Here is a 13,325-nt window from a genome sequence, read left to right as displayed (position 1 = left end):
TGCAGATTCAGTGTCCTTTATTTCCTTAGAAAAGTAACTGGGGATCTTGGGGAGCATGGGGAAAGCAGCTTGTCCCATCACGGCAAACCTGGGTAGAAGGAACAAAGATAAGGTCTGAGGAGGACCCTGGGGTGGTCCTGAACACATCCTGACCCCATCCCTCAAAACCTAACTTAGCCCAGGGAAGGGAGCTGACCAATGACGCCTTCCCCCCAGGGAGTGGGGGCAGGAGGGGACCCTATCCCTTACCCCTCAAGACTCAGCTGGAAGCCGTGTAGCGATTGCTATGAGGCGTGTCTCGATAGAAGGGGTCAACTGAAGTCAAGGTTCTGCAGGAATAGGGGAAGTCGATAGAAGGATGGTGACCAGGTTTGTGCCTCTCTCCTGTGCCTCCCTCCCTGAGATCCCAAGAGCCTGCAAGGCCCAGACAAGGACAGCCAAACCACAGATATTCTCTGCCTGCCAAGTGGAGCCTTTACTGTCCAAGTGGAGGTTCTGAAGAGCTGAGTAGGAGTCACAGGAGGGGCAGGCCTACAGTTCATTCATCCTTAAATCCATCCTCCACAGCCCTGACACCATGGAGGGCGGGAGACATGCAGAGGAAGGAGTCACCAAACAGCCAACGGACTGAATCTGGGCAGGTAGCAGGCCAGAGGCCATAGATTCTAACGGCCTGCCTGAGGAAACGGCCTTACAGACACAACAGAGGCAGGGGAGAGGGCTGAGCCCAGGGAGGAGGCTACCAAGTGAGGAAAGGGGACAAGGGCAGAACTGAGGTGGCATACTACCTTCCCACATGGGGGTGCAGGTGCCGCAGCGTCTCCGTGGGGTTGGGGGTGGCGTCCATGCGGGTAACTGGCTCGTTGAGGGCGAAGCCTCCTGCTTTCTGGGGCTGGATGCCACCTCGAGTCCAGCCTTCGCGGTCCAGCCCCTTGGGGATGTTCTCGAAGTACCTAATGTGGTACGAGGGTCCTTGACCACCGCTTACCTCTTCCTGAGGCCTGTCTCACCCTTCACGGCCAACAGGTCTTGGGCTTCAGAGCTCTCCAGTTCCCTCACCTCTGCCCACATGTCTCCTCTGCCTGTCATGCCTGAGTCCTTGTCCACCAAGGACACTCTCACTCAGGAAGCCTGTCCCCATCCCTGCAGCTGAGTGCCTCTTACCTCACTCCAAAGTTGAGATAGCAAAGGTCTGAGGTGTTCCCACCTGTGGCGCTGCCAGAACCCAGGGAGGAGCCCTGCTCCACCAGCCTCCCCTGAGCCTCTGATTCCCTTCCATGCACCAAAAGAACTGAGCCTTTGGCCAGGCTTTTGTGTGTGTGGTTGTTTTTGTTGTTGTTGTTTTGTTTTCTGAGACTGGGTTTCTCTGTATTGTTTTGGAACCTGTACTGGAACTCGCTCTATAGACCAAGCTGGCCTCAAACTCACAGAGATCCGCCTGCCTCTGCCTCCTAAGTGCTGGGATTAAAGGTGTGCGCCACCAACACCCAGCTTAGGCCGGGTTTTAAGACCCTTGGCTTATGGAGATGCAATGCCAAGATGTCAATAGGTCCATTTGGAAATCAATGATTACAACCCCTGCGGGCTTTGAACTCTCCAGCAAAGAACAGGATGCCTGAAACCCGGCAGGAATCCCTGACAGCTAATAGAGACAGGTGTGTGGACAGAGTAGGGACTTGCAGAAAGACTAGAGCCCGAGGAAGCCTACTGGGGCTTCAGAAGGGGAGTGGTCAGCTAAAGAGGGACAGACCTTTGTCTCCCAACACCCAAAGTGCTCTCCCTTTCCTACCCACCTCGTGGGAAGGAGAGCAGTTACTGTGCCCCTAAGCTGAGGCCCAGGGGTTTAGCCCAGAAGCCACAAGGGCTCTTCTATCTCACACCTCTACTGCTGGCTGGCCCTCAGTCAGAACATTCCGCTGTCTAGACTCCAATGCCACCCTATCCCAGCTCCTCCTCTCCGCCAACCATACTGCCCATGTGACCACACGGTTTGCCCACCAGGGCCTAGGCTAAAATCTGCCCTCAGGACCCTGAAAAAACAGGAAGTACCCTAGGACAGGAGTAGGAGAAGGAAGGCCTGACAAGTCAGAGAAACTTGGAGTACTCGGGTATCGGGGGGCAGTGTGCGTATATCGATAAGAGGTGTGCTGGCAGGAAGCCTGGATTTCCCAGCTTTAGGATTCTGTCCCCCCCCATAACCACTTCCCATGGGCTAATAAATGTGTAATTCCAATGCTCAGAAGGCAAAGACATAAGGGGCTATCGCCACAAGCTCCAGGCCAGTCTGGGCAGCAAAACTATCTCAAAAAAAAAAAAAAAAAAAAAAAAAGGGAAAGACATTGCACTATTGCACTTCCTTTTTGTTGTTCCTTCTGACCTGGTCTCAGAAGCTGCCCCGGTGGCTCTTGGGCTGCCTCCCCCTGGAAGCCCTCCTCCAGGCCTCAGGCATGGCTCATAGCTTGCCTATGAGGGAACACTGAGCCTACCTGGCATGCAAACAATGCAGTACCTAAGGCAACTTAGCTGCAGACCCCTGTGTTCATTTACCCTTCCTGAGCCCACCAGCCTGCCCTAGCATCTTGCTCTGCCTGTCGGTGTGAGAGCTGCCCTTGAGTTGCTAACCCTGCCTCTGAGCAAAGAGCCCCCATGAAACTTAATGTAACCCTGGGGACAGCTTTTTAACTAGTGACTAATGGGCCTGGGATGTGACAATCCTGGAGGGGGGCAGCTCAGAGCTGTGCGCCTTACACTGTTATCTGGAGTTCCTGTCACAGGGCAGCTGACCTCATAACAGCCCATCGCTGTCCTGGCACGCAGTGCTCAGCTGACGGTCAGTGTCTGGGAGAGTTCAGTGTGGGTCTTAGTTCTCCTTCCAGAGGCTATAGACTCATTATTTGCTCTGCCTCACTCGCAGTCTGTCAAATGGGTCTCAGCTTTCAGCCAGGAAAGGAGCCTCACCCTTGGTTGTAGGTAGTCAGGTACCGTTGATCTTTGTCAGGTTCATAGGTGTTCCGGACATAGCTGGGGTTGTTAATAGTGAACCCTGTGGGTTCCTGCACAAGATGAAAGGGGGGCGGTCAGGACTTAGGAGCATAGTTAGGGCAGGGATGGGTGTGGCGCTCTTACCTTGTTCCCCACAGACTCCCTGCCAAGCATGGCAACATTTGTCTGTTGCATCCTCTGGGGAGGCTGGTAGGACCTGTGGCTCATGCTGATAGGCTGTGGGCTTGGAGCAGGCATCTGTAGGGAACACAGCCACAAGATGGGAGGCTGGGTGGCTGGCTATGGTCATAGGTCATAGGTCATAGGTCATAGGACGGAGGATGGGTGGACAGAGCTGATTTCACCCCTGCCAAATCATTCTGCATTTCAAAGTACACAGCCCCAGCCCCCAGCTTCACACAGCATCTGAGATGCCCTTCCTCGACTTCTCCGGATAGTCTGCCTGTTCCCATTCTTCCCTGCTGGGCCCCTGTCACTCACTCTAGGGTTCAAGGTCCTTTCATTCACTCGGCTGTATCCTGTGTCACGATCAGAGCCTCTGGCCAGCGCAGGGAGAAACTCATTTCCCTGAAGGGAGCAAAGCAGTTGTGGGTACCACCCCTTCACAATTCCAACCCAGGTGCAACTGTCCTCACAAGTGGTCCTGCCCGCCCCCAGGAGCACAGAGCTTACCTGAGGGTGAGTTATAGGGAGGAAGTGTGACTTGGTGACACTCTGTCCTGGGTGGAGGACCTGGAATGCACAGTGGGGAATCAGCCTAGCCTCCCTTGCCCTTAGTGGCTCCCACACCCTCTGACTCCAGCCCCCACTGTGTCAAGCATGCAGAAGGGCTCTGTACAGACAGGTATGACTAGACACTAAGGGACAGGTAGAGTTTGTGTAGAACGACCAACCCCAAGGTCCTGAATGGCAGCCAGCAGGGAAGGTTTCCATCTGAGCACTGAGTGACCTCGGCCCTGCCCCTTCATCTACTTGGACCTCAGTATTCTCATCTGTAAAGTGGTGGTCTCTCATACTCTTTCACTCCATATTTGACTGGAAGGCTTTGTGTCAGAAGTTTAAAAGGTAACTATAGAGCCCTAGCCTTGAGCATTTCAATGATCCTGAGTCCACACTTACAGGATCCCCAGGAAATGCCTGTGAGTGCGGCTGGAAGACAATGGGATTCTTGGTAGACTCTTCAGTGAAGCCACTCTCTTCTTTGGCGCCAATTGTCTTCTTGAGCAAGAGATCTGCAAAAGCACAGTTCTCTGTACTTAGTGGGGCTGCCTCATTGTCCCAGCAGGAGAGGGACAGACTTCAGGCGCTAGGACAGGAAAGCGAAGGAAGAATGGGAACTGACAGGCCAGGAGGAGCTGCTGTCAGGCCTTAGTGACATGCCACAATAGCAGGCCAGAGCACTGAAATCAGTGCTGGGACATGACACAGCTCCCTGAAGCCACTTGTACGTTTGTCCTTCTTTGTCCCCTGATGGCTTCTGAGAACTGTACTAGCTCCAGTGCCCCCTTGAGTCTCCCCTAGGGGTTGGAGAAGGAAGACGAAGTTGGGAGGTCCTACCTGGATGGCTTGGAGTCTCCTTCATATACTTGGAATTGTATTCAGAAGTCATGAAGCGTGGACCCTGAAACACACAGCAGGGCAGTAGGGACACAGTGGGCCAGGGTTCGAGGTGGCAGTAGGGACACAGTGGGCCAGGGTGCGGGGTGGCAGTAGGGACACAGTGGGCCAGGGTGCGGGGTGGCAGTAGCTCTTTGGCTACGGGAACTCCCTGTAGGCCTTGGAGGAGGAAACTAACACAACACCACAAAAGACATCTAATATGCCTGGTAAGGCATGGCTATGTCCCAAGTGCCTCCATGATAAGTTCCTGGAAATGACCCTGAGGAACCCAGACAGAAGCAAGGGGGTCATGATGAAGGGGGAAAAGCTGATGGCAGAAAACATATAAGCTTGGTCACGAGACACATGGGACAGGGCAGGGTATGGTGGCCACTTTGATGCAGTTGATAACTATCAAATTGAAAATGCCTTGCTCTCTGCATTGTTTCTTGGGGCCCAAGCCCATGTGCAGCAGCTCCCAGGGAGAGTAATCACAGGTCCAACCTCTGCGGGGGGAGGAGGCTGTTGTGACCCCCAACCCTTCCCATCCCAGCCCTAGCAGACACACACTCACATAGTGCGAGTTCTCCCACTCTACAGAGCCCTTGCCCTGATGCTGGTGGAGCAGGGGAGCCTCCTTGGGCTCCAGTCCTGGGATGATCTGAGGCCCGTGATCCTGGGTGTCAAAATGAACCTTCTTAACCTGGAGAGGGAATACAAATGGTTATCCTGGCAGGTGAGGGAGTGCCGTACACTTTCTACCCTCCTTGTGCAAAGCACCTTCACGGCAGTCTACGTGACTCTCTGATAGTGAAGCTCCTGTATCAGAGCTCGCAACATCTTGCTCATAGTGACTCTCATACCCTGGCAGAGTCTGTGGGAACTTGGGGTCCTCAGGCTGCTGCAGACACTCAACCCCTTGTTGGGCCCCTCAACTAGAGAGACCGGCCTCGGGGCCTTTGCACTGATACGTCCCTTGAGTAGCCATGGCTAGAGGAATACCAGCCTCTTTAAACCTTTCTCGGTGTCACCATAGTAACCTCTGCCCCAGCCTTGGGCTTGAACTTCATCCCTCCTTCTCCCGTGTTGCAGTTTCCTCTGCTCTTATCCCTTCCAATTTTTCAGAATTCATTTTATCCTAAAAGATTTATTAGTGGGGCTGGAGAGATGGCTCAGAGGTTAAGAGCACTGGCTGTTCTTCCCGAGGACCTGAGTTCAATTCCTAGCAATCACATGGTGGCTCACAACCATCTGTAATGATATCTGGTGTACAGTATATATACAGATATAACAAATCATTAAAAATAGATTTATTAGTATGCGTCTGTGCTTATGTATGCCACATGTAGACGGGTATCCACAGAAGCCAGATGAGGCACCAGATACCCTGGAGCTGGAATTCCAGGAAGTTATGAGTCTCCTGAGGTGGGTGCTGGGAACTGAATCACACCCTCTCCAAGGACAGCAAACACTCAATCTCTGAGCCACATCTCCTGTCACCATCATCATCATTATCATCATCATTTAAACTGAGATGCAGTCTCATGTGACTCAGGCTGGCCTCAAACTTGGTATGTAGCTAAGGATAATTTTGAACTTCTTATATTGCTGCCTCCATCGCCCCAGTGCTGGGATTACAGGTAGATACCATTATTCCTGGCAACGGAGCCCAGAATCATGAATGTTAGGCAAGCACCATACCCACAGCCTAAGCACACTCCCTCCAAATTTAAAATGTGTTCAGAACAGACTGGTTGGATGAATGAATACCTGTCCTCATGACCATGGTGGTGATGATGTCAGAAGCAAGGACGACGGGTGGCTATGACAGTGAGTGTGAGGCAGAGTGGCGGCCAGGGTTTGGACATGTGAATAGGACACTGGTATGTGAGGATGGGGGAGAGGGGAGGGTGGTGGCAGGGCTGTGGGCAGCAACGGAGATGGGAGTCATGGTAGGGATAGCATGGGTGAAGATGAGATCACAGCGGGGAGTGGCCCCTTGCCCTCGACTGCAGCTCCTCCACGCTATGTCATCTCAGTTCTGTGCAACGGTTCCTGCTTGCTAGAAGGAACCCCCCACCCTCCCTGCCCTCCTGTACACATCCTGGATTCACTCCTCCCCAGCATGGGCCCAGGACTGACCTCCTTGGAGAGTGGCACACTACTGAGCTTATCTCGCCCATAGCCAGAGGTGGTCTGGTACAGGTTCCAGGGTAAGGGGTGCTTGCCATCAGGCACTTCTAGGGGACAGTAGCTCTGACTGGTCACAGACTTGGAAGTGTCACGGAGTTGTTCCCTAAGGGGTAGGAGGGAGCAAGAGCTGGGACCTCCGGGACCGTCTGCCTTTGTTCTGGGGCTGAAGCTGCCCAGAAGCTTCCATCTCTCCTGTCCCTCTCCCAAACATTGCAACAGGGCAGCATGCCCAGAGCCACCCAGACCCTACCTTGGAGCTTGGGGCAATGACATCGCTTATATCTAAGATCCAGCAGGGCAGAGGTGGGAGGAAAGGGGTAATGGGAACTGTACCCCATGGCTGGATTATCCAGGGTATCCAGGTGGGGTTGGTAGGAGACCAGAGGCCGATAGTTGGATTTGTAGCCTGTGCCTATGTGGCTTCCCATTCGGGGCTTGAACTCCTCCCGACCTGCCAGGGGGCAAGAGGGAGACAGGACCAAAGGTCATCAGAAGGGGAGGAGTGGCTTCCCAGGCAAGGTTAGCATCCCCAGGGCCCAGGGGCCACCCAACGCCCCAGGTGACAGAAGCTGGGTAGGCCTGACTCTTCAGAGCACTTTGATGGCAGGAAACAGAGCCAATGGCATGGGGACCCAAGAACCATGTGGCAGACTTACTGCAGTGACAGGACGAGAGGGAAGAGGGCGGCCAGACAAGACCACCCTGACAGTGTAAGCCCTTGGGTTCAGGGAATAATAGGTTAGTTCTGTGCAGCAGGTCGCAGGGGTAGGATGGACCTAGAGACGGCGCCTCTCCTGGTCCTTTCCCACCCAGGATCCTGAAGGGCGCTCCCATGTAGGGGGTCCTCACCATAGGCTGTGCAGTAGCTGGTAGCATAAAACTTCAGAGGGTCAGAGCATCCCCCTGAACTCATCTTCACATAAGGAGAGACAACGCCAAGAGGGAGTTTTCCCATCATGGTGCTGTGGGCAGGGCCCTGTGGGCCTGAAAAGAAACGCAGGAGGCCATCAGGAGTCCTGATCCCAGGCCCCAACCTCAGCAGTGGCGATCACCCCTCATGACTTGAGTCCTTCTCATAAGGCTCCTGTCCCCATTTCTCAACACTGCTTCCCAAGCCAAAGGAAGAACCCTTCTCCAACTCTCACACTGGCTTGTCTCATACCCGCTCTCAAATGCCCCCATTTTAGAGTCAAGAAATGAACTGACACTCTTAACAAGAAACAAGAGCTGGGATTCAGACCTGGGGTATCTGAACCCTGTCCTCTGGTCCAACCCCTCCTGACATGTACATCTTAGGGCGAACATGACCAGATAACAGACTACCTGGGATCTCTCTCCTGTGAACTCGGTTGCTTCCCCAGCCGCCTCCCCCTGGAAGTCCTCTAAGCTCTCCTGGGGCCCCAGAGAGTCAGCCCCACCGTCACCTGCCCTCTGCAACTGGCTCTGAGGTCGGCAGAGGCCACAGGAGGCAGGAGCAGCTCAAAAGAAGCCGGCCCTCCTGAGGTGGAGATGGCCAAGCTAGAAGAAACAGAATGTTGCTTAGCAACCAGCACCTAGCAACAGCGTCCCATGAAGGGCTGACCTGTCCAGGAGGGGAAAGCCAGGCATGGCACAGACTTGGTCCTGTCTCCATGACTCTGGCTCCAGCAGCCAGACCATGAATAGTTGCTTGTCTAACTGAGATGAAATAAAAGATAAGTCTGGACAATTATTCCCATTTATAGAGTACCCACTTCTCACCAGACACTTTATATCCTTCACCTCCATCCTCCTATCCGCTCTTCCAGGTACCTATTGTTATCCTCTCTTCGCTGGGGAACAAGATCTTGGCGTAGATAGGCAAAGTAGCTCAACCAGCCGAAGAGCTCATAATAATAAAAAAAAAAATAGTAAAATAACCCAGTTGAGAGTCCACGTGGGTGGATCCTGATCCCACTCATGCCTCTTGGTAAATTAATGTTTACTATGTTCTGCTCCAGTCAAATCTGTGCTAAGCTCTCTATACACATTACCTCTTACAATCCCCCAGACTCTCGCATGAGCTTGGGGCTCTTGGTATATGGCCAATAACCACAGCAGTGGTTCAAGTCACAGCTCCAACCAGGCCTGTTGGCTTTGATAATGTGTCTTTCCTTTTCACACCCTCGCTTCTCCATCTTCATCAAGTATGTGATTTCTGGCAGAAAGTGTGGGTCCAGTACTTAATGAAGGGAGGGGCAACATTGGTACTTCCCTGCAAGCCATGGTCTAGAGGCAGCCCCCAGCCAGCTCTCTGGGGACTTCTGTTGTTAGCCTGCATGCCTAAAGCTGGTTTTCAGCCTTGTAAACATTATGATGACAGTTGGATCTCCAGGGGTAGGGCGGAGCTGCCAATGACTGGGGTGCAAATTCTACCATCACTGCTGCTTTCCAACAGCCAATGCAGTGTCCCAAGTGGAAACTTTAAATAATTTCATTTTTAAGACATCAGGGGTTAACAGTCAGCCTACAGATTTCCTGCCTTCCGCTGTCATGAGTGTGTGAGCTTCTCTTCTGGGATAGGTGAAGAAAAGGAACACAGAAAGTAGCCACCGTGCATGTCACATTAGCCTTACCGGCACCAGGGACCCTGAGCTTGTCATACCCCAACAGAAAAACCCTGAACTCAGAAGTAACCATAGTCTAGGAGGGCTTCAGGACAAATTGAGGCACACTGGATTCTCACCCTCCAAAGTCATGACTCAGCCCAGAGATCAGGGGCTACAAGGCAGAGGAGTGAATGCACTCAGCCTTGTCATCATCAAGCAGCTCCCAGCTTGCAAATTGAGAGTGCTCATGGGCACTCCACACATGGAACATGGGAAGGTTGAGACGGCCATGGTGGGACTCACTCAGGGCAAAGGCGGAGAGCTGTGCTTTTCCAGGCATCCCTGGAGAAGAGGTCACAGCCTGAGCTCAGATTCTGAAGTGGGGTGGTATGGGCTCTGACTCTGCCACTAAATGCATATGAAACTTGGTACCGGGATGTGTGCCTGAATAGCCCTTTCTAGAAAATAGGGACAATAATGACCACTGTCTGTGGGTTGCAGCACAAATGGAGCACTTAACCAAGCACTAATGCATGGTAAAGGACATCTACTGAGTTAGGGAAAGCCCTAGAGAGAGGCTCCGTGTGTGTATGTGTGTGTGTGTGTGTGTGTGTATGTGTCTATGTCTGTGTGTCTGTATGTGTGTGCCTGTGTGTCTGTGTGTCTCTGTGTGTGTGTATGTGTCTGTGTCTGTGTGTCTGTATGTGTGTGTCTGTGTGTCTGTGTGTGTGTATGTGTCTGTGTGTCTGTATGTGTGTGTATGTGTCTGTGTCTATGTGTCTGTATGTGAGTGTGTCTGTGTGTCTGTGTGTGTGTCTGTGTGTCTGTGTGAATGTATGAATGTATGTATGAATGAACATGATTTGCATGTGCATGTCAGAGGTTGGCCTCAGTTTATGACCTTAGGCACTGCCTCAGTTTCTTTCCCTGTTGCTGTGACAAGATACTCTGAAAAGAGCAACTTATGGGTTTATTCCACTCGCAGTTCAAGTGTTCAGCCCAGCAAGGCAGAGAAGTCAAAGTGACAGAGGCTTGAAGTAGCTGGTCTCATTGCATGCACAGCTGGAAAGCGGAGAGCAGGGTCTGGAGAGGCGGCTTGGTGGTTAAGAGCACTTCCTGCTCTTGCAGAAAACACCTCTTCAGGTGACTCACAGTCATCTATAATTCCAGCTCCAGGAAATCCTATGCCCTCTAAGAAAACAGCGAATGAATACATCCTACTGTTCAGCTAGCTTTCTCCATTTTACACAGTCCAGCTTCCCCTTCTTATCCAGGAAATGGTGCTGTTCATAATTTAAATAAAATTTTCCCACATCAGTTAATCCAGGGGCAGAGGCAGGGAGACCTCTGGAGGTTTGAGGCCAGCCTAGTCTACATATGGAGTTCCAGGACAGCCAGGCCTCCAGAGAGAGAAAGACCTTGCATCAAAAACAAAACAAAACAACCCATCTTATAAGCATACTCTATGGCTCATCTCCCAGTAAAACCTAGGTCCTGTCAATTTGACAATGAGCCCTTACCATTGTAGACTCTTTCCACATTCTGTTTGAGACCCAGTAGTCCCTCATTGGTCTGGAACTCTGCCACATAAACCACACTATCTGGTCCCTAAGCTTCCAGGAATCTGCCTGTCTCTATCTCCTATCCTGCCATGGCTGGAATTACAAGTCCATTCCTTCACACACATGTTTTATACATTGTATCAGGCTTTCTTGGTCTGCCAGCCCCCAAATCATGACATGGAGACTTACTAATTATTAATGCTCAGTCTTAGCTTAGGCTTGTTTCTATCTAGCTCTTCTTTCTGTTTAACTTAAATGAACCTATTTCTATTACTCTATGTGCTGCCCTGAGACCCATTTACCTCATCTTTGTACTGTCCATCCTGCTTTCCTGCTTCCCCATGTCTGTCTAGCCAGCTCCCCCTTTTTCTCTGCCCACCAGTCCCGCCTACCCCTCCTCTGCCTGGCTATTGGCCATTCAGCTTTTTATTAGACCAATCAGGCAGGCAAGGTAAAGCAGCAACACATCTTTTTGTTTGTTTGTTTGTTTTTGTTTTTTGTTTTTCGAGACAGGGTTTCTCTGTATTGTTTTGGAGGCTGTCCTGGAACTCACTCTGTAGACCAGACTGGCCTCAAACTCACAGTGATCCACCTGCCTCTGCCTCCCAAGTGCTGGGATTAAAGGCATGCACCACCAATGCCCGGCTTACAGCAACACATCTTTACATAAACAAATACAGCATAAACAAAAACAACACAGCTTTACACAGTTAAATAAATGTAATTCACCTTTACATAGTTGAACAATTATTCTATTCCACAATAATGCATGGATTCTTTTTTTTTTTTTTTTTTTTTTTTTGGTTTTACGAGACAGGGTTTCTCTGTATTTGGAGGCTGTCGGTCCAGCCTGGCCTCAAACTCACAGAGATCCGCCTGCCTCTGCCTCCCGAGTGCTGGGATTAAAGGCATGCGCCACCACTGCCCGGCAATAATGCATGAATTCTAGGGATCTGAAATCAGGTCTGCATGCTTGTGAGGCAAGTGCTTTACCTACTGAGGCATGTCCCAGCTCTCTAGGGAAAATGGTTGAGGCAAACAGTTGAAGACAGAATTCCACAGGATCTCATGTGATGGGGTGAAAGAAAGTTCTACTCTGAGTCTGAGCTCAAAAACTCTCCTCTGTAGGACTTCTTTGAGCCTGTTTCTGCATCTGCAAGCCAAGAGGACACATCTGACTCACGAGATCATGGTCTTTGGTAAGATGAAATACCTGACAACCATGTCTGGCAGTCTGCAAAGGCAGAGGGGAGAGAGGACTCTCCACCAGGAAGGTATGGCAAGCATGAAGTGGCCTTCAGCCTGGGTTCTGAGATGGATTCTGTGAGGCTGGATGCTGTACAGGGAAGAGGTGGGGGAAAGTTCTGAATAGCTTTGTTGGGCATTTTGAACTGCTGGGGCTTAAAAAGCGTCTGCTTAGGGCTGACAACCCCAGGATGCACAGACCTTCTTTTGTGATGCAGCGGCATCTAGTGGCTGTAATGCAGACCTGCGGGTCAGGACATTAACAGAGCTGGGACTCCTTGGAGTAACTTCCCTGAGAGTGGACAGATGGCTAGAGCCTGGTTCACGTTTGCACCCCTACCTACACATCCACTCTTTAGAGCAAATGGGACAGGCCTGGATCTCATGAGGGCCTGAAACCTAAGGGTTTCCCACATGGTTGAAGGTCCTTGTAGCCAAATTGTGTGACTTGGGCCTCTCTGCGTTTTTCTACCTCTACAGAGAAGCTTGAATATTCAAGGCCCACATCACCCCCTTATGCTTCCCATACTCATTACTATTTATTAACTACAATCTCTGTTCCAGGCATCAACCGAGGAAACATCTCCCAGCTCTTTAATTTAGAGACAGGGCTTCATGTCTATTTGATACGTAGCCACTGGTGGCCTTGGCTTTGTAATCTTGCTGTGTCCACCCCCAAGTGCTGGGATCACAGGCATGGACTACTATATTCAGTTTATGCAGTGCTTTGTGTATGCCAGGCAAGCACTTTACCAAGAGAGTTACACTCCCAGTCCTCTCCCCACAGTAGCTCATCAATTTTTGCTCCAGCCCTAAGAGCTAGGAATTATTGTTAATAAACCTGTTTTACAAATGGAGAGGCCAACTGCAGTGCCACAGGCGGGAAGAGGTGGATCTTGGATCCAAATCCAGCTTTAACTCAAGAGTCCATTCCCTTCTTGCCGGGAAATCCTCTGAAGAGTGCTGGACAGCAGCAGTGAGCTCTGACACCCACTTGCTTCAACTTAATGGTTTTGCTAAGTAATGGCCGCCTCAGGCAGGAGGGCAGCATCCTCCTCTTTTTTGGATGTGAATCAGTTCAGATATTTATGCTCTGGGTTGCAGATCCCCATAAGAGGACTAAATGGAGCATGTAAGATGTCATACCATCAAGCAT

The 13,325-nt window shown here is 51.3% G+C and overlaps 1 protein-coding gene across 3 annotated transcripts; it reads right to left on the bottom strand.

Annotated features, from left to right (window-relative positions):
- Window positions 1–8,328, bottom strand: Ppp1r32 (protein phosphatase 1 regulatory subunit 32). Of its 3 annotated transcripts, none has more exons than XM_040747783.1 (14): window positions 8,220–8,328; window positions 7,645–7,779; window positions 7,129–7,246; window positions 6,745–6,898; window positions 5,177–5,305; window positions 4,561–4,624; window positions 4,123–4,235; window positions 3,676–3,735; window positions 3,484–3,570; window positions 3,127–3,240; window positions 2,959–3,053; window positions 789–953; window positions 250–329; window positions 1–88 (listed from the first exon to the last, which is right to left on the bottom strand). In XM_040747783.1, the coding sequence occupies exons 2-13, from the start codon at window positions 7,751–7,753 to the stop codon at window positions 260–262; spliced, it is 1,278 nt and encodes a 425-aa protein (XP_040603717.1). In that variant the 5' UTR covers window positions 7,754–7,779; window positions 8,220–8,328; the 3' UTR covers window positions 1–88; window positions 250–259. The 3 variants fall into 3 exon arrangements, with proteins under 3 accessions (XP_040603717.1, XP_040603723.1, XP_040603721.1); XM_040747789.1 differs by having other exon boundaries at window positions 8,224–8,297; XM_040747787.1 differs by lacking the exon at window positions 8,220–8,328 and adding an exon at window positions 8,119–8,137.
- Between the last annotated feature and the right edge of the window lie 4,997 nt (window positions 8,329–13,325).

The sequence above is a fragment of the Mesocricetus auratus genome, unplaced genomic scaffold (genome assembly GCF_017639785.1).
Source record: "Mesocricetus auratus isolate SY011 unplaced genomic scaffold, BCM_Maur_2.0 Super-Scaffold_4256, whole genome shotgun sequence".
NCBI lineage: Eukaryota > Metazoa > Chordata > Mammalia > Rodentia > Cricetidae > Mesocricetus > Mesocricetus auratus.
This window is presented reverse-complemented; position numbering and strand designations above follow the sequence as displayed.